The sequence below is a fragment of the Panthera onca genome, chromosome A1, assembly GCF_046562875.1.
Source record: "Panthera onca isolate mPanOnc1 chromosome A1, mPanOnc1 haplotype 2, whole genome shotgun sequence".
NCBI lineage: Eukaryota > Metazoa > Chordata > Mammalia > Carnivora > Felidae > Panthera > Panthera onca.
The window spans coordinates 232,310,479-232,334,181 of record NC_138339.1 but is presented as its reverse complement, the minus strand read 5'-3'; the positions used below and the strand labels follow the sequence as shown (position 1 = coordinate 232,334,181).

The following is a 23,703-nucleotide window of genomic DNA, read 5'->3' as shown; positions in this document are numbered from 1 at the left end:
TTCTTGAGTCTGAGCCCTGGTTCCAGCCCCACGTTGAGCCCCGCCTTGGGCTCCACGCTGGCAGCGTGGAGCCTGCTCGGGATTCTCTCTCCCTCTCTCTCTCTGCCCCACCCCTACTCAGACATGTGCTCTCTCTCTTTCTCTAAACAAATAAACGTTAAAAAAAAGTTACAAAATCCCATATAAAATATTTTCTTTTACTAATTATGCATTTGTTAAACTGTTTGAACATGCATTTGATCATGAAGGCAGCAGCACTTTGACTGTGAAAACGATCTCTTGTTTTTTATGTTCCTGCAGGATATGTGGAGCCTCTTTTCTCGTGGGCTGTGTCCAGAGTGGGTGCCCTGGGGAGGCCCATAAAATTCCTTTGAGGGTAGAGGATGGGACAGAAACGAAGCTTTTGTAATTTTGCTTAAAGGGTAGCCACACACAACTTCACTTGGTCTACTGTAGTGTTCTGGACTGAGATACTCAGGGGCAGCAGTGGGAGGTCACGTCTGGGCGTGGGGGAAGAGAGACCCCCCCACACCCTTGTCCCTTTTGCGGTCTGTCAGGTACAGATGTTTCCCAAATGTTCTCTTTCCTCACACACACACATAGCGTCTCCTATTATCAGCATCCCCTACCAGAAGGGTACATTGTTACCAAGGATGAACCTACCCTGATACGTCATAATCACCCAAAGTCCATTGTTAACCTTAAGGTTCACTCTTGGTGTAGATTCTATGGGTTTGGACAAATGTGTAATGATGTATATCCATCACTGTAATCTTAGAGTATTTTCACTGCCTGAAAAGTCCTCTGTGCTTTGCCTATTTATCTCTCCTCGCACTTCTATGTGTGGCCACCACTGATCCTTTTACTGTACCAATAGTTTTGCTGTTTCCAGAACGGCATATGGTTGGAATTATGCGGTATGTAGCCTTTTCAGATTGGCTTCTTTCACTTGGTGCATATGAGGGCCTCCACCTCTTTTTCGTGGCTTGGTAGTCCATTTGTTTTAAAGCTGAATAGTAATGTATTGTGTGGATGTCCCACAGTTTATTTATCCATTCGCCTACTGAAGGGCATCTTGGTTGCTTCCAAGTTTTGGCAGTTATGAATAAAGCTGCTATAAATATCTGTGAGCAAGTTTTTGGGTGAATATAAGTTTTCAGTTCCTTTGGGTAAATACTGAGGACCATGACTGATGGATCATATGGTTAAAGTATGTTTAGTTATATAAAAACCATTGAACTGTCTTCCAAAGTGGCTGTATTATTTTGCATTCTTACCAGCAATGAATGAGACAATTTCTGTTTCCATTGCTCCACATCCCTGATAGTATTTAGTATCGACAGTGTTCTGGATTTGGGCCATTCCAGTAGTGTTGAGTGGTATCTCATTGTTATTTTAATTTGCATTTCCCTAATTACATATTTTCTGTCTTTTTTGTTTTTAATTTTTTTAACGTTTATTTTTGAGACCGAGAGAGACAGAGCATGAACGGGGGAGGGGCAGAGGGAGGGAGACACAGAATCCGAAACAGGCTCCAGGCTCTGAGCCATCAGCACAGAGCCCGACGCGGGGCTGGAACTCACGGACCGTGAGATCATGACCTGAGCCGAAGTCGGACGCTCAACCAACTGAGCCACCCAGGCGCCCCATGATTACATATTTTCATGAGAGCGTCTTTATGTGTGTGTGTATGTGTGTGTGTGTGTGTATGTATATCCATATATATTTTTTTTCTGTCATTCTTTTTTTTAATATATGAAATGTATTGTCAAATTGGTTTCCATACAACACCCAGTGCTCATCCCTAAAGATGCTCTCTTCAATACCCAACCCCCCTCCCCCCCCCCCAAACAACCCTCAGTTTGTTCTCAGTTTTTAAGAGTCTCATGCTTTGGCTCTCTCCCACTCTAACCTCTTTTTTTTTCCCTTCCCCTCCCCCATGGGTTTCTGTTAAGTTTCTCAGGATCCACATAAGAGTGAAAACATATGGTATCTATCTTTCTCTGTATGGCTTATTTCACTTAGCATCACACTCTCCAGTTCCATCCACGTTGCTACAAAGGGCCATATTTCATTCTTTCTCATTGCCACGTAGTACTCCATTGTGTATATAAACCACAATTTCTTTACCCATTCATCAGTTGATGGACATTTAGGCTCTTTCTACAATTTGGCTATTGTTGACAGTGCTGCTATAAACATTGGGGTACAAGTGCCCCTGTGCATCAGTACTCCTGTATCCCTTGGGTAAATTCCTAGCAGTGCTACTGCTGGGTCATAGGGTAGGTCTATTTTTAATTTTTTGTGGAACCTCCACACTGTTTTCCAGAGCAGCTGCACCAGTTTGCATTCCCACCAACAGTGCAAGAGGGTTCCCGTTTCTCCACATCCTCTCCAGCATCTATAGTCTCCTGATTTGTTCATTTTGGCCACTCTGACTGGCGTGAGGTGATATCTGAGTGTGGTTTTGATTTGTATTTCCCTGATGAGGAGTGACGTTGAGCATCTTTTCATGTGCCTTTGGCCATCTGGATGTCTTCTTTAGAGAAGTGTCTATTCATGTTTTCTGCCCATTTCTTCATTGGATTATTTGTTTTTCGGGTGTGGAGCTTGGTGAGTTCTTTATAGATTTTGAATACTAGCCCTTTGTCCGATATGTCATTTGCAAATATCTTTTCCCATTCCATCAGTTGCCTTTTAGTTTTGTTGATTGTTTCCTTTGCTGTGCAGAAGCTTTTTACCTTCATGAGGCCCCAATAGTTCATTTTTGCTTTTAATTCCCTTGCCTTTGGGGATGTGTCAAGTAAGAAATTGCTACGGCTGAGGTCAGAGAGGTCTTTTCCTGCTTTCTCCTCTAGGGTTTTGATGGTTACCTGTCTCACATTCAGGTCCTTTATCCATTTTGAGTTTATTTTTGTGAATGGTGTGAGAAAGTGGTCTAGTTTCATTCTTCTGCATGTTGCTGTCCAGTTCTCCCAGCACCACTTGTTAAAGAGACTGTCTTTTTTCCATTGGATGTTCTTTCCTGCTTTGTCAAAGATTAGTTGGCCATACGTTTGTGGGTCTAGTTCTGGGGTTTCTATTATGTTCCATTGGCCTATGTGTCTGTTTTTGTGCCAATACCATGCTGTCTTGATGATTACAGCTTTGTAGTAGAGGCTAAAGTCTGGGATTGTGATGCCTCCTGCTTTGGTCTTCTTCTTCAAAATTACTTTGGCTATTTGGGGCCTTTTGTGGTTCCATATGAATTTTAGGATTGCTTGTTCTAGCTTCGAGAAGAATGCTGGTACAATTTTGATTGGGATTGCATTGAATGCGTAGATAGCTTTGGGTAGTATTGACATTTTGACAATATTTATTCTTCCAACCCATGAGCACGGAATGTTTTTCCATTTCTTTGTGTCTTCTTCAGTTTCCTTCATAAGCTTTCTATAGTTTTCAGCATACAGATCTTGTACATCTTTGGTTAGATTTATTGCTAGGTATTTTATGCTTCTTGGTGCAATTGTGAATGGGATCAGTTTCTTTATTTGTCTTTCTGTTGCTTCATTATTAGTGTATAAGAATGCAACTGATTTCTGTACATTGATTTTGTATCCTGCGACTTTGCTGAATTCATGTATCAGTTCTAGCAGACTTTTGGTGGAGTCTATCGGATTTTCCATGTATAATATCATGTCATCTGCAAAAAGCGAAAGCTTGACTTCATCTTTGCCAATTTTGATGCCTTTGATTTCCTTTTGTTGTCTGATTGCTGATGCTAGAACTTCCAACACTATGTTAAACAACAGCGGTGAGAGTGGACATCCCTGTCGTGTTCCTGATCTCAGGGAAAAAGCTCTCAGTTTTTCCCCACTGAGGATGATATTAGCTGTGGGCTTTTCATAAATGGCTTTTATGATGTTTAAGTATGTTCCTTGTATCCCGACTTTCTCAAGGGTTTTTCTTAAGAAAGGATGCTGAATTTTGTCAAATGCTTTTTCTGCATCAATTGACAGGATCATATGGTTCTTATCTTTTCTTTTATTAATGTGATGTATCACGTTGGTTGATTTGTGAATGTTGAACCAGCCCTGCAGCCCAGGAATGAATCCCACTTGATCATGGTGAATAATTCTTTTTATAAGCTGTTGAATTTGATTTGCTTGTATCTTATTGAGAATTTTTGCATCCATATTCATCAGGGATATTGGCTGGTAGTTCTCTTTTTTTACTGGTCTCTGTCTGGTTTAGGAATCAAAGTAATACTGGCTTCATAGAATGAGTCTGGAAGTTTTCCTTCCCTTTCTATTTTTTGGAATAGCTTGAGAAGGATAGGTATTATCTCTGCTTTAAATGTCTGGTAGAATTCTCCAGGGAAGCCATCTGGTCCTGAACTCTCTTTTTTTTTTTTTTTTTTTTTTTTTAAAAACGTTTATTTATTTTTGAGACAGAGAGAGACACAGCATGAATGGGGGAGGGGCAGAGAGAGAGGGAGACACAGAATCTGAAACAGGCTCCAGGCTCTGAGCTGTCAGCACAGAGCCCGACGTGGGGCTCGAACTCATGGACCGCGAGATCGTGACCTGAGCCGAAGTCGGACGCTCAACCGACTGAGCCACCCAGGCGCCCCACCTGAACTCTTATTTGTTGGGAGATTTTTGATAACCGATTCAATTTCTTCGCTGGTTATGGATCTGTTCAAGCTTTCTGTTTCCTCCTGATTGAGTTTTGGAAGTGTGTGGCTGTTTAGGAATTTGTCCATTTCTTCCAGGTTGTCCAGTTTGTTGGCATATAATTTTTCATAGTATTCCCTGATAATTGCTTGTATTTTGGAGGGATTGGTTGTAATAATTCGATTTTCATTCATGATTTTATCCATTTGGGTCATCTCCCTTTTCTTTTTGAGAAGCCTGGCTAAAGGTTTATCAATTTCGTTTATTTTTTCAGAAAACCAACTCTTGGTTTCATTGATCTGCTCTATAGTTTTTTTAGATTCTATATTGTTTATTTCTGCTCCAATCTTTATTATTTCTCTTCTTCTGCTGGGTTTGGGGTGTCTTTGCTGCTCTGCTTGTATTTCCTTTAGGTGTGCTGTTAGATTTTGTATTTGGGATTTTTCTTGTTTCTTGAGATAGGCCTGGATTGCAATGTATTTTCCTCTCAGGACTGCCTTCGCTGCATCCCAAAGCATTTGGATGTTGTATTTTCATCTTCGTTTGTTTCCATATGTTTTTTAATTTCTTCTCTAATTGCCTGGTTGACCCATTCATTCTTTAGTAGGGTGTTCTTTAACCTCCGTGGTTTTGGAGGTTTTCCAGACTTTTCCTGTGGTTGATTTCAAGCTTCATAGCATTGTGGTTGGAAAGTATGCATGGTATGATCTCAATTCCTGTATACTTATGAAGGGCTGTTTTGTGACCCAGTATGTGATCTATCTTGGAGAATGTTCCATGTGCACTCGAGAAGAAAGTATGTTCTTTTGCTTTGGGATGCAGAGTTCTAAATATATCTGTCAAGTCCATCTGATCCAATGTATCATTCAGGGGTCTCGTTTGTTTATTGACCATGTGTCTAGGTGATCTATCCATTGTTGTAAGTGGGGTATTAAAGTCCCCTGAAATTACCACATTCTTATAAATACGGTTGCTTATGTTTGTGAGTAATTGTTTTATATATTTGGGGGGGGGGGTCCCGTATTCGGCACATAGACATTTATAATTGTTACTTCTTCTTGATGGATAGACCCTGTAATTATTATATAATGCCCTTCTTCATCTCTTGTTACAGCCTTTAATTTAAAGCCTAGTTTGTCTGATATAAGTATGGCTACTCCAGCTTTCTTTTGACTTCCAGTGGCATGATAAATAGTTCTCCAACCCCTCACTTTCAATCTGAAAGTGTCTTCAGGTCTAAAATGAGTCTCTTGTAGACAGCAAATAGATGGGTCTTGTTTTTTTATCCATTCTGATACCCTATGTCTTTTGGTTGGCACATTTAGTCCATTTACATTCAGTATTATTATAGAAAGATGGGTTTAGAGTCATTGTGAGGTCTGTAGGTTTCATGCTTGTAGCGATGTCTCTGGTACTTTGTCTCATAGGAACCCCTTAGGATCTCTTGTAGGGCTGGTTTAGTGGTGACGAATTCCTTCAGTTTTTGTTTGTTTGGGAAGACCTTTATCTCTCCTTCTATTCTAAATGACAGATTTGCTGGATAAAGGATTCTCGGCTGCATATTTTTTCTGTTCATCACATTGAAGATTTCCTGCCATTCCTTTCTGGCCTGCCAAGTTTCAGAAGAGAGATCGGTCACTAGTCTTATTGGTCTCCCTTTATATGTTAGAGCACGTTTATCCTTAGCTGCTTTCAGAATTTTCTCTTTATCCTTGTATTTTTCCAGTTTCACCATGATATGTCGTGCAGAAGATCAATTCAAGTTACGTCTGAAGGGAGTTCTCTGTGCCTCTTGGATTTCAATGCCTTTTTCCTTCCCCAGATCAGGGAAGTTCTCAGTTATGATTTCTTCAAGTACACCTTCAGCACCTTTCCCTCTCTCTTCCTCCTCTGGAATACCAATTATGCGTATATTATTTCTCTTTAGTGCATCACTTAGTTCTCTAATTTTCCCCTCATACTCCTGGATTTTTTTCTCTTTTTCTCAGCTTCCTCTTTTTCCATAATTTTATCTTCTAGTTCACCTATTCTCTCTTCTGCCTCTTCAATCCGAGCTGTGGTCGTCTCCATTTTATTTTGCAGCTCATTAATAGCATTTTTTAGCTCCTCCTGGCTGTTCCTGAGTCCCTTGATCTCTGTAGCAAGAGATTCTCCGCTGTCCTCTATACTGTTTTCAATCCCAGCGATTAATTTTATGACTATTATTCTAAATTCACTTTCTGTTATATCATTTAAATCCTTTTTGATCAGTTCATTAGCTGTTGTTATTTCCTGGAGATTCTTCTGAGGGGAATTCTTCCGTTTGGTCATTTTGGAGAGTCCCTGGAGTGGTGTGGACCTGCAGGGCACTTCTCCTGTGCTGTGGTGTATAACTGGAGTTGGTGGGCGGGGCCGCAGTCCGACCCGATGTCTGCCCCCAGCCCACCGCTGGGGCCACAGTCAGACTGGTGTGTGCCTTCTCTTCCCCTCTCCTAGGGGCGGGATTCACTGTGGGGTGGCGTGGCCCGTCTGGGCTACTTGCACACTGCCAGGCTTGTGGTGCTGGGGATCTGGCGTATTAGCTGGGGTGGGTAGGCAAGGTGCACGGGGGCAGGAGGGGCAGGCTTAGCTCGCTTCTCCTTAGGTGATCCACTTCAGGAGGGGCCCTGTGGCAGCGGGAGGGAGTCAGACCTGCTGCTGGAGGGGTGGCTCCGGAGAAGCACAGCGTTGGGTGTTTGTGCAGAGCGAGCAAGTTCCCTGGCGGGAACTGGTTCCCTTTGGGATTTTGGCTGGGGGATGGGCGAGGGAGATGGCGCTGGCGAGCGCCTTTGTTCCCCGCCAAGCTGAGCTCTGTCGTCCGGGGCTCAACAACTCTCCCTCCCGTTGTCCTCCAGCCCTCCCGTTCTCCGAGCAGAGCTGTTAGCTTATAACCTTCCAGATGTCAAGTCCCGCTTGCTGTCGGAACACACTCCGTCCGGCCCCTCCGCTTTTGCAAGCCAGACTCGGGGGGCTCTGCCTTGCCGGGTGGGCTGGCTGCCCCTCCACCGCCCCGGCTCCCTCCCGCCAGTCCGTGGAGCGCGCACCGCCTCTCCGCCCTTCCTACCCTCTTCCGTGGGCCTCTGGTCTACGCTTGGCTCCAGAGAGTCCGTTCTGCTAGTCTTCCGGCGGTTTTCTGGGTTATTTAGGCAGATGTGGGTGGAATCTAAGCGATCAGGACGAGGTGAGCCCAGCGTCCTCCTACGCCACCATCTTCAAGTTTTTTACGTTATCTAGTTTTAACTAAATTAACCTTCACAAAATAGATAAGTGGGTTAAAAAACCGAAATCAACCATTATACTAAGAAATGAAAGTGTGAATGAACATTAAGAAAACAGTAGAATTGATACTGTTTCTACTACTCCGTGTATGCGAATTTTCTTAGCTGAGTAAAAAAGTAGTGATGACCTAATCCTGTTGGACAAGAGATTGGCCCAGAAATTCGAGATCACCAAGAAAATTATTCAAATGAGGATTTATAGCTGTTATTGCGACAGTGTAGTTTGGCCTAACTGGATAGTGTGTCTAGTCACATTAGTTGCTGGTCGGAATACGTGTATACAGTTTATATACAGTGTATACAGTTATATACAGTGTAACTGTATATAATAGCATATGTATGTGTATATACAGTTTGTAAGTAAACAAGTATATACCTGTTGGGGGATGCCTGATCAAAGTGTCTTTCTCTTAGGGGGTGTCCACCCAAGAACGTTTCCTGCCCACAGTTTAAGGGGCTTGCCATTCAAAGTGTGGTCCCTAAACATGGGAACGTTTTTGAAACGCAGCATCTCAGACCTCCACATCAGACTTTCGGAATCAGAATGTGCTTTTTAACAAGAGTCTCAGGTGATTTGTATGTATGTTATCGTTTGGGAAATGCTGGTCAAGGGCATATTTTATAACATACTGCTTCTGTGCTTTTGAAATCAGGGAGTGATTGCCCTACACAAGAAATTGTAGAGTTAGGAAATTCTGAGTTTTTTTTGAAAAAGATGTAATTGACATAGAGCATTATATTGGTTTCAGGTGCACAACATAATGATTCCATATTTGTGTATTGTGTGAAACGATCACCACAGCAAGTCTATTTAACATCCATCGTCACACAGAGTTATTTTTTTCCTTTGTGATCGGAACTTTTAAGATCTGCTCTCCTAGAAATTTTCAAATATGCAATACAGCATTGTTAACTGCAGTCACCACCCTGTACGTTCCATTCCCAAGACTGACTTACCTGGAAGTTTGTACCTTTTGACCATATTTACCCATTTTGCCTACCCCCTTGCCCCTGCTTCTGGCAACCACCAATATATTCTCTGTATTTGTGAGATTAAAAAAAATATGCCCCATGGAAGTGGGATCATATGATAATTTGTCTTTCCCTGCCTTACATCACTTCGCATAATGCCCTCAAGATTCACCCATGTTGTCGCAGATCGCAAGATTTCCTTCTTTTTAATGCTGAATGATATTTCAGGATACGTATAGACCACATCTTCTTTATCCACTCCTGTATCGGTGGACACTTAGGATGCTTCCATGCTTTGGCTGTTGTAAATAATGCTGCAGTGAGCATGGAGGTACATTAGTCTTGTTGGGGGTCAGTATTTTTGTTTCCTTCGTTTAAACACCCGGAAGTGGAATTACCGGGTCATATGGTAGGTCTAGTTTTAATTTCTCTCTTTTTAAAATGAAGTACAGTTGACTCCATTTTTAATTTTTTGAGGAACTTCCGTCCTGTTTTCCATAGTGGCTGCACCAATTCACATCCCCGCCAGGGGTGCCCGAGGGTCCCCTTTCCTCCACGTCCTCAAAAACACTTGTTATGTTTTGTCTTTTTAGTGACAGCCATTCTAACGGAAGTGAGGGGCTGCCTCTTTGTGGTTTTGATGTCCATTTCCGTGACGATGAGTCTGGTTGTAAACTTTGTTCTATCACTTCAGACTTGACTTTAGGCAGCTTACTGAGCCCCTGAGCCCCTGTTCTAAGTCTGGAAAGTAGATGTGGCCTCTTAGGTGTTTGTAAGGATCGCATGTCTATGAGGCATAGTGAGGATGAACCTAGTTATCCTTGGTTCAGTCCCTCCTCCTCTGCTCCTTGGTCTGTGAACCCTTTGAAGGAGGGAAAGCCTATCTTCATATTTCCCAGCACAGAGGTCTTTAGGAACTTTTTACTCACGTACCTCCTAAAGGAATTTGGAAAAACCACATATACCCTCACATTTTTAAAAGTGAACATACAAAAGTTTTATCGTAAGTTTAAAAAGTTGCAAAGTAATTCCTAGGTTCTTGTAAATATTGATATTTTACAGGTGGTTCCATCACTCTTTTCAGTCTAGCTACTAGAATAAAATTACCAAGTGATTTGGTAGATTCCCAATGGGGGCTGGTGAATGGGAAGAGCCTGGGTTTATTTCATCTCTCTCTCTCTCTCTCTCTCTCTCTCTCTCTCTTTCCCTCCATCTCTCTTCCTCTCTCCTCCTGCCTCTCTCCCTCACAGACTTGGGTGGCATCCCTTGGTGGTTCCAGTCCCCACTGAATGGGCTCACAGCTCCGGCTCCCTCCTGGGGTTGCTGGCCCAGGGCTGTGGTCTGGCCAAGGCTTCTTCTGTTTCTTCAGTGCAGGCTGGTGGGCACCTTCCAGCAGTGGCTTCTCTGTCCTCCCCCACAGTTTCTCTTAGTAGCTCAGCTCGTCTTGTATTTGTGCGGCCAGTCCCCTGAATTGATTCCCTCTGCAGCAAATACTTCAAGTGGATTCTGTTTTCCTGGTGAGATTCTGACCGATATTCTAGTCTTTACTGATATGCCGGTATTTAGAAGTGTCCCGCTGTCACTGGAAGATTTTAGAGCCCCAGTCAGTGCACTATAGAGAATTTCAGGATGTGTGAGGGATGTGCTTTTCTTTAAAAAATGGAACAAGGATGGGGCACTTGGGGGACTCAGTCGGTTAAGCATCTAGCTCTTGATTTTGGCTCAGGTCATGATCTCACAGTTTCACGAGTTCGAGCCTTGCATCGGGCTCTGTGCTGACAGTGTGGAGCCTGCTTGGGATTCTCTGTCTCTGCCCCTGCCTGCTCATGCTCCCTCTGTCTGTCTCAAAATAAATAAATAAAAAATAATGATAATAAAAAAGCAGAACAAAGGACACTTGTGAGGAGGAAAGTTGTTCCCAGGCAGAACAACCTGGGGGGGGGGGGGAGTACAGATACAAGATAAGGATGTATAAACCGATTCCCCTCGATGAGAACCCCTGGAAAGTCGTCGCGTGCCCCTGTTTGGAGACTGCTGCCTTGCAAAGTCAGGCACGTCGCATGCAGCGGGCACACGAAACGCCGGTCGAGTAAATGGGTGACTGAGTATGTACCACCATCCCAGATGGCCAGAAACCCCCACTGAGCGGAATGTGTATGGAATCTGCTGCGCCCTGGGGCAGCAGCACAGAGCCGGACTGGACGTCTCCCAGGGCCGGCAGTTGGCAGGGCAGGTGAAGCCACAGGCAGGGCTGGCGGCGTGGAGGAAGCGGGAGCAGTAACAGCCAGCAGCTGCAGGCGGCTGCACCCCCAGCTCCTCTGTGCCCCCCCACCCTGCTGTGCCCCCGTACTCTACTGTGTCCCCCACTCCTCTGTGCCCCCCACCCTGCTGTGCCCCCGTACTCCACTGTGTCCCCCACCCTGCTGTGCCCCCGTACCCACTGTGTCCCCCACTCCTCTGCGCTCCCCCACCCTGCTGCACCCCCGTACCCCACTGTGTCCCCCACCCTGCTGCGCCCCCGTACCCCACTGTGTCCCCCACTCCTCTGTGCCCCCCCACCCTGCTGTGCCCCCATATCCCACTGTGCCCCCCACTCCTCTGCGCCCCCCCACCCTGCTGCACCCCTGTACCCCACTGTGCCCCCCACTTCTCTGCACCCCCCCACCCTGCTGTGCCCCCATACCCCACTGTGTCCCCCACCCTGCTGTGCCCCGTACCCCACTGTGTCCCCCACTCCTCTGCACTCCCCCACCCTGCTGTGCCCCCATATCCCACTGTGCCCCCCACTCCTCTGCGCCCCCCCACCCTGCTGCGCCCCTGTACCCCACTGTGCCCCCCACTTCTCTGCACACCCCCACCCTGCTGTGCCCCCATACCCCACTGTGTCCCCCACCCTGCTGCGCCCCGTACCCCACTGTGTCCCCCACTCCTCTGCGCTCCCCACCCTGCTGCGCCACCGTACCCCACTGTGTCCCCAACCTTGCTGCGCCCCCATACCCCACTGTGCCCCCCACTTCTCTGTGCCCCCCACCCTGCTGTGCCCCCACTTCTCTGTGCCCCCCACCCTGCTGCGGCCCCCGTACCCCACCGTGCCCCCACTTCTCTGTGTCCCCCACCCTGCTGCGCCCCCGTACCCCACTGTGTCCCCCACCCCTCTGCGCCCCCCCACCCTGCTGCGCTCCCCACTCTGCCGCTGCTGATGTCTGCAGTTGAGTACATCTGCCTCCCGCCCTTGGAACTCTGCCGCCCATCCGGGGAAATGTCTTTGACAAATTTGTTTACAGAATATCAAATTGTGCATTCATTGGCTAGCTGACTAATCTGAAAATAGCCTGAGGAGGATTTATAAAAGGGCTACTTTCATTGCTCCCAGAACAGAGTTTCTCCCTGTAAAGAGCACACGATTTGGCATCGAGGATTGCCTGCTGCCGTGGCACACACGTCCTGAACTTTAATCCGCACGGAAGTGGAATGAGGGAGTTCAGAAACCACACGGGTGAAGGCGATGGAAGCAAAAGCAGAGCCCAAACCCAAACCCGCGCTCTTGCAGAAGGAGACTCCTGTCGTTTCCAGACGGCTAACGGGGCTGGGCTGGGCGCCCACTGCCCACGTGTCCAGCGCACTTAGTCCTCACCGTGAACGCATCGGCTGGATGTTGTCGTCACGTCCACTTCACTGACGGGGAAGCCGAGACCCAAGGAAAGTTGCTGAGCCACACAGCTCTCGGAGGCACAGCTGACCCTGAACCAGCCATTCTGGCTCCAGACGCACGTCCTCAGCCACTGAATCAGAACCTCCAAGCGGCCGAGTACGTTAGCCACCGAATCTTGAAGGAGGTGTGGATGTCTCTGAGGGCGCTGGTGGCCTGTTTGCCTGGCTTATCTGGGAGGGCAGGGCCTTGTGTACTGAAACAAGGCTACCTTTAATGCATAGCGATTAATGCCGTCGCAGAGAGCCACCCTGGGTGTGGAATTGGGGGTTTCTCACATGGGGTGTAGAACCAAGGAGAACATTTGGGAAGGTAAAAGCTCTGAATGGCAAAGACAAGCCTTCTTAAACTCGGAAGGTTCACTTTGCAACTAATAACCCTTTCAAAAATCCAAAAGATTAAAGTCGTACGCGGTCTGTGAGCTTTTTGGAGGCAATAAAGATCATGGAGATAAGTTTTCTGGAAGGTGTCATGTGGGAACAAAGTCGGCTCTTGAAAGAGAAGGCAGGGGCGCCTGGGTGGCTCAGTAGGTTGAGCGTCCGACTCTTGATTTCGGCTCAGGTCGTGATCTCACAGTGGTTCGTGGGTTCGAGCCCTGGGTGGGGCCCTGTGCTGACAGCGAGGAGCCTGCTTGGGATTCTGTCTCTCCCTCCCGTTCCTCCCCACCCCTGCTCATGCTGGCTCTCTCTCTATTTCAAAATAAGTAAGTAAACTGAAAAAAAAAAAAAGAAAGAGAAGGTAAAGATATCACAGTTTGTGGGTTCAAGCCCCACGTCGGGCTCTGTGCTGACAGCTCAGAGCCTGGAGTCTGCTTCGGATTCTGTGTCTTCCTCTCTCTTTTCCCCTCCCCTGCTCATGCTCTGTCTGTCTCTCTGAAAAATAAATAAACATTAAAAAAATTTTTTTTTTTTAAAGAATCCTTCCTATAAAAGAATTCCAACCTTAGGAATTGGAGTATCCCGCTTCCTGGAGTAGGGGTGGAGTAGAGGAAAGAGGAAGCTAGAGGGCTTTAACCTGATCCCAGGAGGCAGCAGGTACCAGGGCTGTCTTTTGGGGAACAGGGAGAGACTGATACTACTTTTGAAAGTCAAACTCCAGAGCAGCCCTTTTGGAAGCTTTGTTTTGTTTTGTAAATAAAGAATGAAAATACTTTTTTTTAAAAGTTTATTTTTGAGAGACGGAGAGACAGAGCACGGGTGGGGCAGGGGCAGAGAGAGAGGGAGACACAGGATCCGAAGCAGGCCCCAGGCTCCGAGCTGTCAGCCCAGAGCCCGACGCGGGGCTCGAACCCACAGACAGCGAGATCACAACCTGAGCCGAAGTCGGACGCTCAACCGACTGAGCGCCGGGAATGAAAATACACTTGATATAGTACCGTGGGAGCAACAAGTGAGGGACTTGTTAACGGACTTTGATGATCAGTAGGTAAGAAAGTAGAAAGGGAACGAGAGAACATAGACAAATGAAGGTCAGGGACGATTCCTACTCCAGTTCGTTTGCTTCTGCACAGAGTCTAACCTTAGAGTTTCACTTTGGCGCTTCCTCACCCATCAGTCCATTTTTTCCGTAAGTACCTTTGAGGCCCTGCTGTGTGCCAGGGTCTGGGCTGGACACTAAGGACACAGAGGAGCACAAAGCCGCACATGGTCCCCGCTGTGCTATCTTATTAAAAGCGCCAGTGAACAATTACAGCAGCACCAAGTCCCAAGCAGGAGAGCCCTGTGGCGTCCTGGATGGCCGATAGAGGGATCAACGTAATCAAAGAACGAGAAGAAAGAAGCCAGTGAGGGACGGTGTGCTGTTTCCCTGGGAGGCAGGGTCCTCACTTGCTTAGGAATGTAAGGATGTGTGCATCGACCCTAAGGTTGGAATTCTTTTATAGGAAGGATTCTTTAAAAAAAAAAATTTTTTTTAATGTTTGTTTATTTTTGAGAGAGAGAGACAGAGCATGAGCAGGGGAGGGGAAAAGAGAGAGGAAGACCCAGAATCCGAAGCAGGCTCCAGGCTCTGAGCTGCCAGCACAGAGCCCGACTCAGGGCTCGAACCCACAAACTGTGAGATCATGACCTGAGCCAAAGTCAGACACTCAACCAACTGAGCCACCCAGGCACCCTAATGTAGGAAGGATTCTTGAATGAAGGTGTGCAGGGACCCAGAGCCTTTTCTACTTTGCATCATCCCCCTGCCCCATGTTTACAATGGGTCAGTTATACCACAGTTGTAGCTAAAGGCAGGAACATTGAATTGCAAATTTGTCTTTTGCACTGACCTGCTTTATGAAATGATATTGACACTAGCACACAGCAATTAATAGTTGGCTGAGTACTTTGTAGTTATTTTGACTGTATCTCTGTCCCCAGCCCCCTTTCCTTCCTCTCATTCACCTACCTCCCATGCAGGTAGGATAGGCAGGACAATATTATGCATCCATTATTGTAATGCATTATTATCATTACGCATCATTATTATTACCACTGTGCCATTATTATCAAAATGGTTTTGAAGATTTGCTGCATTGGACATTAGAAACAAAATTATGTGTGCCCACCACCTATAGAGAGGGAGACCGATAACTTTCAAATGTAGTGTGTTAATTTCTCTTGAGGCATGCGCAAAGGACATCAGAAGATGAGGCAGGGAACCCCTAACTCAGCATGTGTGGGGGAGCTTTCTGCAGAATTTTGAAGAATGGGTGAGATTTGGCCGGAAAAGGACAGAGTGGGTGGGAAGCAAGCTCAGACGAAGTTGAGCCCTGCTGGATGAGGAGGTGAGAGTTGAAACCAGATCTTCTGATCTGTCTCCAGTGCTCATTTCCTGAACGAAGCTGCCTTTGGGGGGTGGGGAGGGAAGCTGGTGGGAGAAGATAAAGACCCCGCAGGTGGAGTAGGAAACCAGGAAGCAAGAGAGCCTTCTTTAAACTGATATCAAAGGCTTTTGGGGAATGGGGGAATGTAGACAGTATGTGATTTTAAAAAATGTTTGTTTTTGAGAGACAGTGCAACGGGGGGGGGGGGGAGGTGAAGAAAGAGAGAGGGGAACAGAGGATCCAAAATGGGCTGTCTGCTGACAGCAGTAAGCCCCCTGTGGAGCTTGAACTCACGAACCACGAGATCATGACCTGAGCTGCAATCAGATGCTCAACCGCCTGAGCCACCCAGGCGCCCCAGTGTGTGGTGTTTTAAGTTGTCCTTTATGGAGCCTTTATCAAGCCCAGGTGCAGAGCCGAGCCCTGTGCCGTGGTCGCATTTGCCCTTCACACCGGTGCCCCTGTGAAATCTCATCCTGTGCACACTCAGCCTTTGCAGGCACTGTTGTTACACACGGGGAGAGGTGGGACGGGGACACAGCCTGTGCGTCTCACGTCTGGCGTTGTGCCCCTTGTAGCTCTGAATTCGGTGTTAGTGCCTCCATGTCACAGAGGGAGGAGCTGAGCCAGGGGGTCGGTACGCGGGTTGAGCTTCACCCTGCATTGCCCTGATTCGGTGGTCAGTGCCTCAGGGCTGGGTCTGGGGGGGGGGGGGGGCTGTGCGCTGCCCTTGGCATTGTCCTGGGCTGGACGCCTGCAGGCCGTCCCTACAGTTGTCAAGCATGGCTGGATTCTTCACAGACACGCTGAACATACAGACTCTGGGGACCGCTCGGGGACGTCATCCCTCCAGCATAGTCATTTCTATGGTAAAACGCGTTTACAGACCCATTTGTAAGCCGGGCCCGTCGGGGTGGTGTTTTGCTTTCTAGGACTTGGTGTTCATTAGGCATATGCTGGCTTCCGCAGGCCCGATGTGTATGGATGTCTGCCAACTTTCTGAACTATAGCAATTAAGGCTTTTATGCGTTAGCAAGACTCAAACGTAATGCGGAGTACAAGTAGCTACTGTTAGACTTAAGTCCTGGAGTCAAACTTCGTTTTCAGAAAACACACTCAATTTGGAAAGGCAGGGGGTAAATCATCCTGTAACCGATGTAAGGGAGACTGCGTTTACCTAAGGAGTTTCACAGATCAGCAGCATACGTACAGAAAAGATTGAGTGTGGGCAACGTGCATGTTGCTTCAGGAGAAATGTTCCTGTGGGATGGTCAGGGCTCGTGGGAGCAGCCCCCTGATCAGGTGGGGAGAGAGGGCAGAATCCTTTCTTGTAACACGTTTCCCCTGAAGCTCCGTAAGAGGCAGACTTCAGGGTTTTGTTTCAGAATTAATCTTGCTGATCAACGAACTCCATTCTGCCTAGTCGTGTTGCAAAACCTTGAGCCTTGGGGGAGCGGGTGGGGGGAGGCAGAGGCAGGCGGCGGGATTTAACTGGCACTGAGCTGTGATCACTTAGACAAAGCGATGCAGATCTTTGACAGGATGGGTTTAGGGCTCCTGCCATCCGCAAGGAAAGCTTCCATCTGGAGACGCCATCAAAATAATACTTCTAGGTTTTATTGAGGGCCCTCCTCCCATAACCAAATACTGTTGTTTCTGCTCTCCAGATAACTATTTTCACTTGCCGTGAAAACAAGCGAACACCTCGTTTTTCTCTTGGAGGAGAAATGAGTCAGCATTCCTTGCAGCCGTCCCTTTGCCAGCTTTTCACAGGCATCAGGGAATTTGATTCGCTTCCTCCTAAAAGGATAGCATCTGAAAAGAGGAGAGCGGGGAACGCCTGAGGATTTATGTGCCAGCCCTTGAGCTGAGAGGCGAGAAGGAGAGGTTTGGAATAGGGATGTAGGTCTTGACACTTTGAGACGCCCCACGTGAAAGCAGCGGAGAAAGGAGGGTAATTGTGAGAGCCTGGGACCCTTGACTCTGCCTGGGCTGTGCTGCCTTCAGTCCCAAGGAGAAAGCAAGCAGGAGAGACCACCTTAGGGAAACATTGCCACGGGCTGCCCGTTTCGGCATAAAATGGGGCGTGTGCTTGGCTGGTCCCTGTGGCCCTAGGTTGCTGTTGGGGTCGACGGCCCCCTCCCCCCTGCTCCGTGTCTGTCTGTGTGTGTGTGTGTGTGTGTGTGTGTGTGTGTGTGTGTGGATGCAGGAGGAATTAGGACAGACCGTTCTTGTGCTGCCTTAGGAGAAACCTTCTCGGTGCACCTGTGAAATCTCATCCCGTACAAGCTCAGTCTTGCCAGACATTGTTGTTACACACAGTGGGAGGAGGTGTGTCAGTGACCCAGGCCGTGCGTATCACGTTTGGTGTTGGCCGTGGCTCTGCTGGACAGCCGAAGCGTGGCCCGGGTCATAGCCGTCCTCCTGTCTGCGGCAGGCATACTGTCCCTTGCTAGTTCCATCAGTAACGGGTACTGTTCTTATCAGGTAAACTGTCTATTGAAGAGTCTTATCAGTCTCCGAGAGCCTCCGGCAGAGAGAGTTGAAGCTCTGCTGCTCAGGGCCAGGGCCTGTCGAGGGTGGTGCTCTTAGCTGGAGAGTGTCTCTGTCTGCCCTCACGGGGGATGGGGTGGGGGACGTTTTCTCGGTGCCACAGCATAAACAGAGCAAGTGGTCCCTGGGGTTAGGATGCTACATAGAATGGAAAGTAATATGGGGCGGGGGGGGGGAGTGGGGTGCATTTGTACTTTTAGAATGTGCATGTGAGATTCTGTAGATTAATTGCCTATTGAAGAAATGATTGCCAGACTTGTGTTAGAGAATTCACGCAGGTAGCCTGTCCACCCACAGAGAGCCCCACGCAATGACTGTTCTGCATGTGGGGGGGAGGCTGTGAGGCCAGCCAGGCCTGGTGTGGGTGTACTTCTGTCGCTTATTAGCTCTGTGTAAGCATTTGGCTCTTCTGAGCCTCGGTTTCTTTTACTCTAAAATGGTGACAACAGTCACCCCAAGGGTTGCTTTCAAGATTAAAGGAGATCTCTGCATATATTAATACATTTTAAAATGCCTGGCACTTAGTAGGCAGTCAGCAGGCAGTGTCTGCGATTGTATTAAGGCCAAAATGACATCTTTGGGAATACTCTTCACAAATCAGGAGTCTTGGATCTTTTCTTCATGCATTGTTTTTTTTTTTTTTTTTTTTTTTTTCTTTTTGCTGAACCTAGAGGAGCACCTGGCACATAGTAGGCACTCAGCACTTACCAATGTATGGAAAGATCAGGGGACACTCAGAAGGCAAATATTCTCCCTGTTTAGTGACCCGAGGAGCGCGTGTGTGGAAGGGAACTGCTCTCGTGGCTTGAACGGAGGGGTGGCCACTTGGAACGCCTATGCCTGGTTTTCCCTGACCCAGTTCCCAGAGATTCCCAGAGAACTCCCCATAGGTTCTCTGGCTTAGAGTTTTGCTGCAACCCTCTTCCCCCCCAACACACCCAGCTTCCCAAGTATGTGGGAAAGAAAACTCTTTTTATTTTTATCCTTGACATAGGAGAGAGAGGCTAATATTTACAAAACAACTTCATCAGAAGTAGACGCCAACACACAAACACACACACACACACCCTCCTCAGCCCATACATGATTTTTTTTTTTTTTTTTTAATTTTTTCCCAACGTTTTTTATTTATTTTTGGGACAGAGAGAGACAGAGCATGAACGGGGGAGGGGCAGAGAGAGAGGGAGACACAGAATCGGAAACAGGCTCCAGGCTCCGAGCCATCAGCCCAGAGCCTGACGCGGGGCTCGAACTCACGGACCGCGAGATCGTGACCTGGCTGAAGTCGGACGCTTAACCGACTGCGCCACCCAGGCGCCCCATGATTTTAATGTGTGTGTATGAAAGGGCATATCCCAAATCAATCTGACAAATCAATCTGAACTGGATTATTCAACAGTGTTGTTGACATAGCTGGTTTGAAATTTGCAAAATATTTATTTAGGGTGGCACCTGATAGAATGTACCCAAATTCCATATGATTAAATAATAAAGAACAACAATACAATCCAACACAATACAATCCAACAGTAGAAAAGCTGGAAGAAAATAGAAGGTAGTATTTATGAACCCCCTGGACGACAGATGACTTTCCAGGACTAGGAGTGATCATGGGACTTGAGTACCTAAAATAATCTCAGGTGAAAACAGAATGTAGCCAGAGTGGAGAACATATCTGCAGCCAGTGTGATCAAGTATTAATATGTCTTTTATGTAAAGAGCATATTCAAGTTGATACATAGTAGATAAATGGCAAAAAAAATATGAATAGACAATTTGGAAGAAGTCGAGCTGATAAATGTGTGGAACTAGGTCGATCTCAAGAAGAACTAAATATGTGCAACCAGAGAGAAGCTTCTATTTTTAGGTACTGAACTTGAAAAAAAAAAAATCAATGAAAACAGTAGTTGGGCTGGCAAAGATAAACTCTTGCACATTTTTGGTTGCACGGTTAGTTCGTGTAAAACTCTTGGAGAGCAATTTGACAGGCGATCCCCAGATCAATCAGCGTGTGACTGTCTGGTGATTCGGCGTCCCACTTCTGGGACTTTGTCCTAAGGAGCCAGTGCAAAAAGGAAGCCCATCTATGCACAGGATGTTTGTTGTGGGATTATTTTTAACAGTGAAAATTGGAAACTTCTTAAAAGCCAAGAGAGTGGGATCCATCTCCTGGATGAATTATAAAATCATTAAAAGTGATTCTGAAGATCATGGTAACATGGAAAAATTTAATGTGATATGAACTGAAAAATGGGAATAAAACTCTTCTATACAAAGTGACTTCAGCTAAACGTGTATGAATTAAACAGGCACATAGTAATATCTCATACTAGGGGATGGTGCTAGCGTTTTGTTGTTTGATTTATAATTTCAAACCATCTATTTAAGTGATTACCATTTCTAAGGGTGATCAAAGAGAAGAAGAAATGGCAGAAAAGACAGACCCATAAAAGGCCGTCTTTCACATGCGGTCTCCTCTCTGTTCCTGAACAGGAAAGCACTGTGTGGGAGGGTGTGCTGGTAACAAAGCTTCATCTTTATCGGGGGGGGGGGGGGGGTGTCCCAAGCTCATCGAATTCAACTTTTTGCCCCTTTTCCTCCTCCTTCCAGCCTTTCTCTGTCTCCTGAGCAGTTGGCTTCCGTGACTCTCAAGAGCTGCTCTGCCGGCCGTTTGCCCCACAGACCGGCAGATGATGCCTCACTAAAATTCACTCCCTTCCCGGATCAGGTGCTGGTCGTCTGCAGCCCTCCCACTCACTCGCAGTGTGTTGGTCTGAAGGACCACCCAGCCTGCTGGGCAACTGGCGAGGTGGCCCCCGGTCGTGATCCGGCCGAGGTTCCCTCCCTGAGCCGTCACCAGAGACCCACAGAGTCCTTCCTGCCAGCGTCCTGGTGCTGAGCCCTGCAAGCGTTCCCGCAGAGCCTGAGGCTGAGGGACTTTGACCTTGGACAGAAAAGGTTGATATTAACAGGCAGCCGTTTCTGCTCCTCTGCAGTGGGACCAGCATAACCCTTGTGCACCTGTCTGTTCGCCTGGAGCGGGCTTGCCAGTGAGGGAAAGACAGCTCATTTTAGCAGAAGAATGTCTCACAGGTGCCACAAGCGCCATGGGTCTGCTGAAAACAGATGTGTTTTAAGATAAAGTTGAAGTTCAGCTTCCAGGCCCCGTATAGTTCCTTATCTGGAGAAGTTGTGGGTTAGGAATTACGAATTATATCCCCGTGCCTCTGGTTTTTATCTTTTGCCACTTTGTCCACTTTTTAAAAAAATATATAAATGTTTATTTTCGAGAGAGAGAGAGGGAGAGAGAGAGAGAGAGAAGGGGGGACAGAGAGAGAGGGAGACACAGAATCAGAAGCAGGATCCAGGCTCTGAGCTGTCAGCACAGAGCCCAACGTGGGGCTCGAACGCATGAACTGTGAGATCATGACCTGAGCCAAAGTCAGACACTTACCCGACTGAGCCACCCAGGCGCCCTGCATCCACTTTTGATTTTGGTGAATGTCTAACCATCCACACCTTCCTGCACTGGGTATTCACAAATGCAAGAAGCTGTCTTATAAACGTATACCAATTACGAGTTCACTATGTAACAACTGCTAGCTACCTAGTAACCATAGCAAGTATATTATAAGCGACCATGAAGGGGAAAGGGAAGTGGGATAGTTTTCTACACTATTTTATGGGGAAGGCAAGATTAACCTGATTTCAGGTTATCAGATTAACCCACTTAGGTCAAAATTTGAGCTGTGATCACATCTGGACAGGAGAGTCCCGTGCTTCCAAGAATATATCACGGGGTGGGGTGCCTGGGTGGCTGAGTCGGTTAAGCCTCCAACTCTTGGTTTCAGCTCAGTTCATATTGTCACAGTTTGTGGGTTTGAGCCCCACCTTGGTCGCTGCACTGACAGTGAGGAGCCTGCTCAGGATTCTCTCTCCCTCCCTCCCTCCCTCCCTCTCTCTCTCTCTCTCTCTCTCTCTCTCTCTCTGCCCCTCCTGTGCACACTCTCTTTCTCTCTCTAAATAAATAAATACTTAAAAAAAAGAATGTATCATGGCAAGTGGATGGCACCTGTAGCTTTGGGACTTCCCAGGCTTCCTGGCTCACGGGGCTGTTCAGGTTGGTGAGGCCGGGAACAGCTGCTGTGACTTACCAGGTTTCTATCATTGTCATTGCTGACTAGGTCCTACTCAGCACCTGAGTGGTTTGGTGGCCCTGAAAGGCTGAGAGAGTAGATGTGGGCACAGGAGGCACCTGAAGGAGAGTCAGGTCTCTGAGACACTGATTTCCTTCATTTATTCATTTATATATTTATTGCATTCTCATTATTTGTCATCACCGACAAATTTCTTCATCAGTATCTTGAACCTAGCTATAGGCAGGCCAACCCGATTAGTTAGAGAAGGGGATTGGTTAACGTGGAGCTGTATTCAGGGCTCATATGGACCGTGTTAAAGCCACTGGGAGTCTCTTGCTCCCAGGCAGTATCTCTGACTCCCGATAGCTATCTTGTCAGTGAATACTGTTGGGCACCAAGTGACCCAAGTTAGACTGTGGGTGGCTTAGTGCAATTAACCCCCATCTCTGGAGAGTAGATGTGACGTTTCTGTTGTCTTTTTAAATTTTCTTTCTTTCTCTCTCTCTCTCTCTCTCTTTTTTTTTTTTTTTGCCAAAGAAGGGTGGCTACTTGATTTAGTATTCCATTTCAGAATAATACAATGGAATGAAGGCTTTATATTCTGTTGGGTTCATTTCTGTGAGAATTTATTATCTGAGTCGTCGAAAGTCAAACGGCCTTAGGGAGTGTTCCGTGAAGACGCTGAGAGGAGTAAGCAGTCCTTTGTCGCATCCTCAGAATTAAGCAAGTCGACGGTGCCAGTCATCAACCCAGCAGAGGGCTTCAGTTCAAAAAGGACACAGGGAAAGGTGTTCGTCTCCTTTTAAAATTGCTTCTAAAAATAAAACCCTGTTTCCTGCGATGCTGGGTATAGGAGGGCAGGAATTAGAAGCAACAGAATATTCTAGGGGTTTGGTAAAATATGTTGAGCCAAAATAAACGCGAGAGCTCTGGGCATTATTTGAGCTTATTGTCTATTTGAAGTGACAGTGTTTATTCTGATCTTAGACTGTCTCAGTCCCCTTTTTTGGAATGAGGTAAAAATGAACGAATACCCAAGATGTCAATTCCAAGATGTCAGCGTGTCAAACTGTGTTCTGTAGATTCCTAGGAGGAGTTTGGGGGAAGGAAAGGAGGTGAGAAAGTTTTTTTTTGGGGGGGCGGGGCTCAACTGATGTTTTAGGATTTACAGCATGGAATCCAGAATCCAGAAGCCTAGACTGTTCTATAATTTATACTCCAGTTTTTTTTGTTTTTTTTGTTTTTTTTTTTTGTTACCTGTAAGGAATTAGGAGATTTTTGTTCTTAGTCTCATGTGAAAAGCCTAATAATAATTGCTGTGGAGCAAAACCCACCAAACAAAAACTTTGAAAAGGCTTTTCTGGTGTATTATTTTTCACCGTTGAATATATTTCAAACAAGTCCTAATTGGCAAAACCTAAGTTAATACTCATTAAGTTAATAGCTAAAGACCATGCCTTTCAAAAGCCAGTGATGATAGTGGTGATGACTAAATTAAATGAAAAGTTGTGGGTCTGAAGTTGTGCTTGATTCAAGAAGTTGCACGGTTTTAAACTCACTGAACAAAAATACT

General features: G+C 46.6%; 2 protein-coding genes across 3 annotated transcripts in view; both read left to right on the top strand.

Moving 5' to 3' along the window:
* Positions 1 to 13,369, top strand: part of LOC132680596 (uncharacterized) — a 57,766-nt gene extending 44,397 nt beyond the window's left edge. The window contains exon 5 of the mRNA XM_081795704.1: positions 12,297 to 13,369. Coding sequence (XP_081651830.1) covers positions 12,297 to 12,371 — 75 coding nt within the window. The 3' untranslated portion in view covers positions 12,372 to 13,369. The remainder of the gene's footprint in view (positions 1 to 12,296) is intronic.
* The window catches only part of MTUS2 (microtubule associated scaffold protein 2), a 566,588-nt gene that overhangs the window by 41,430 nt on the left and 501,455 nt on the right, over positions 1 to 23,703 (top strand). The window lies entirely within an intron of this gene.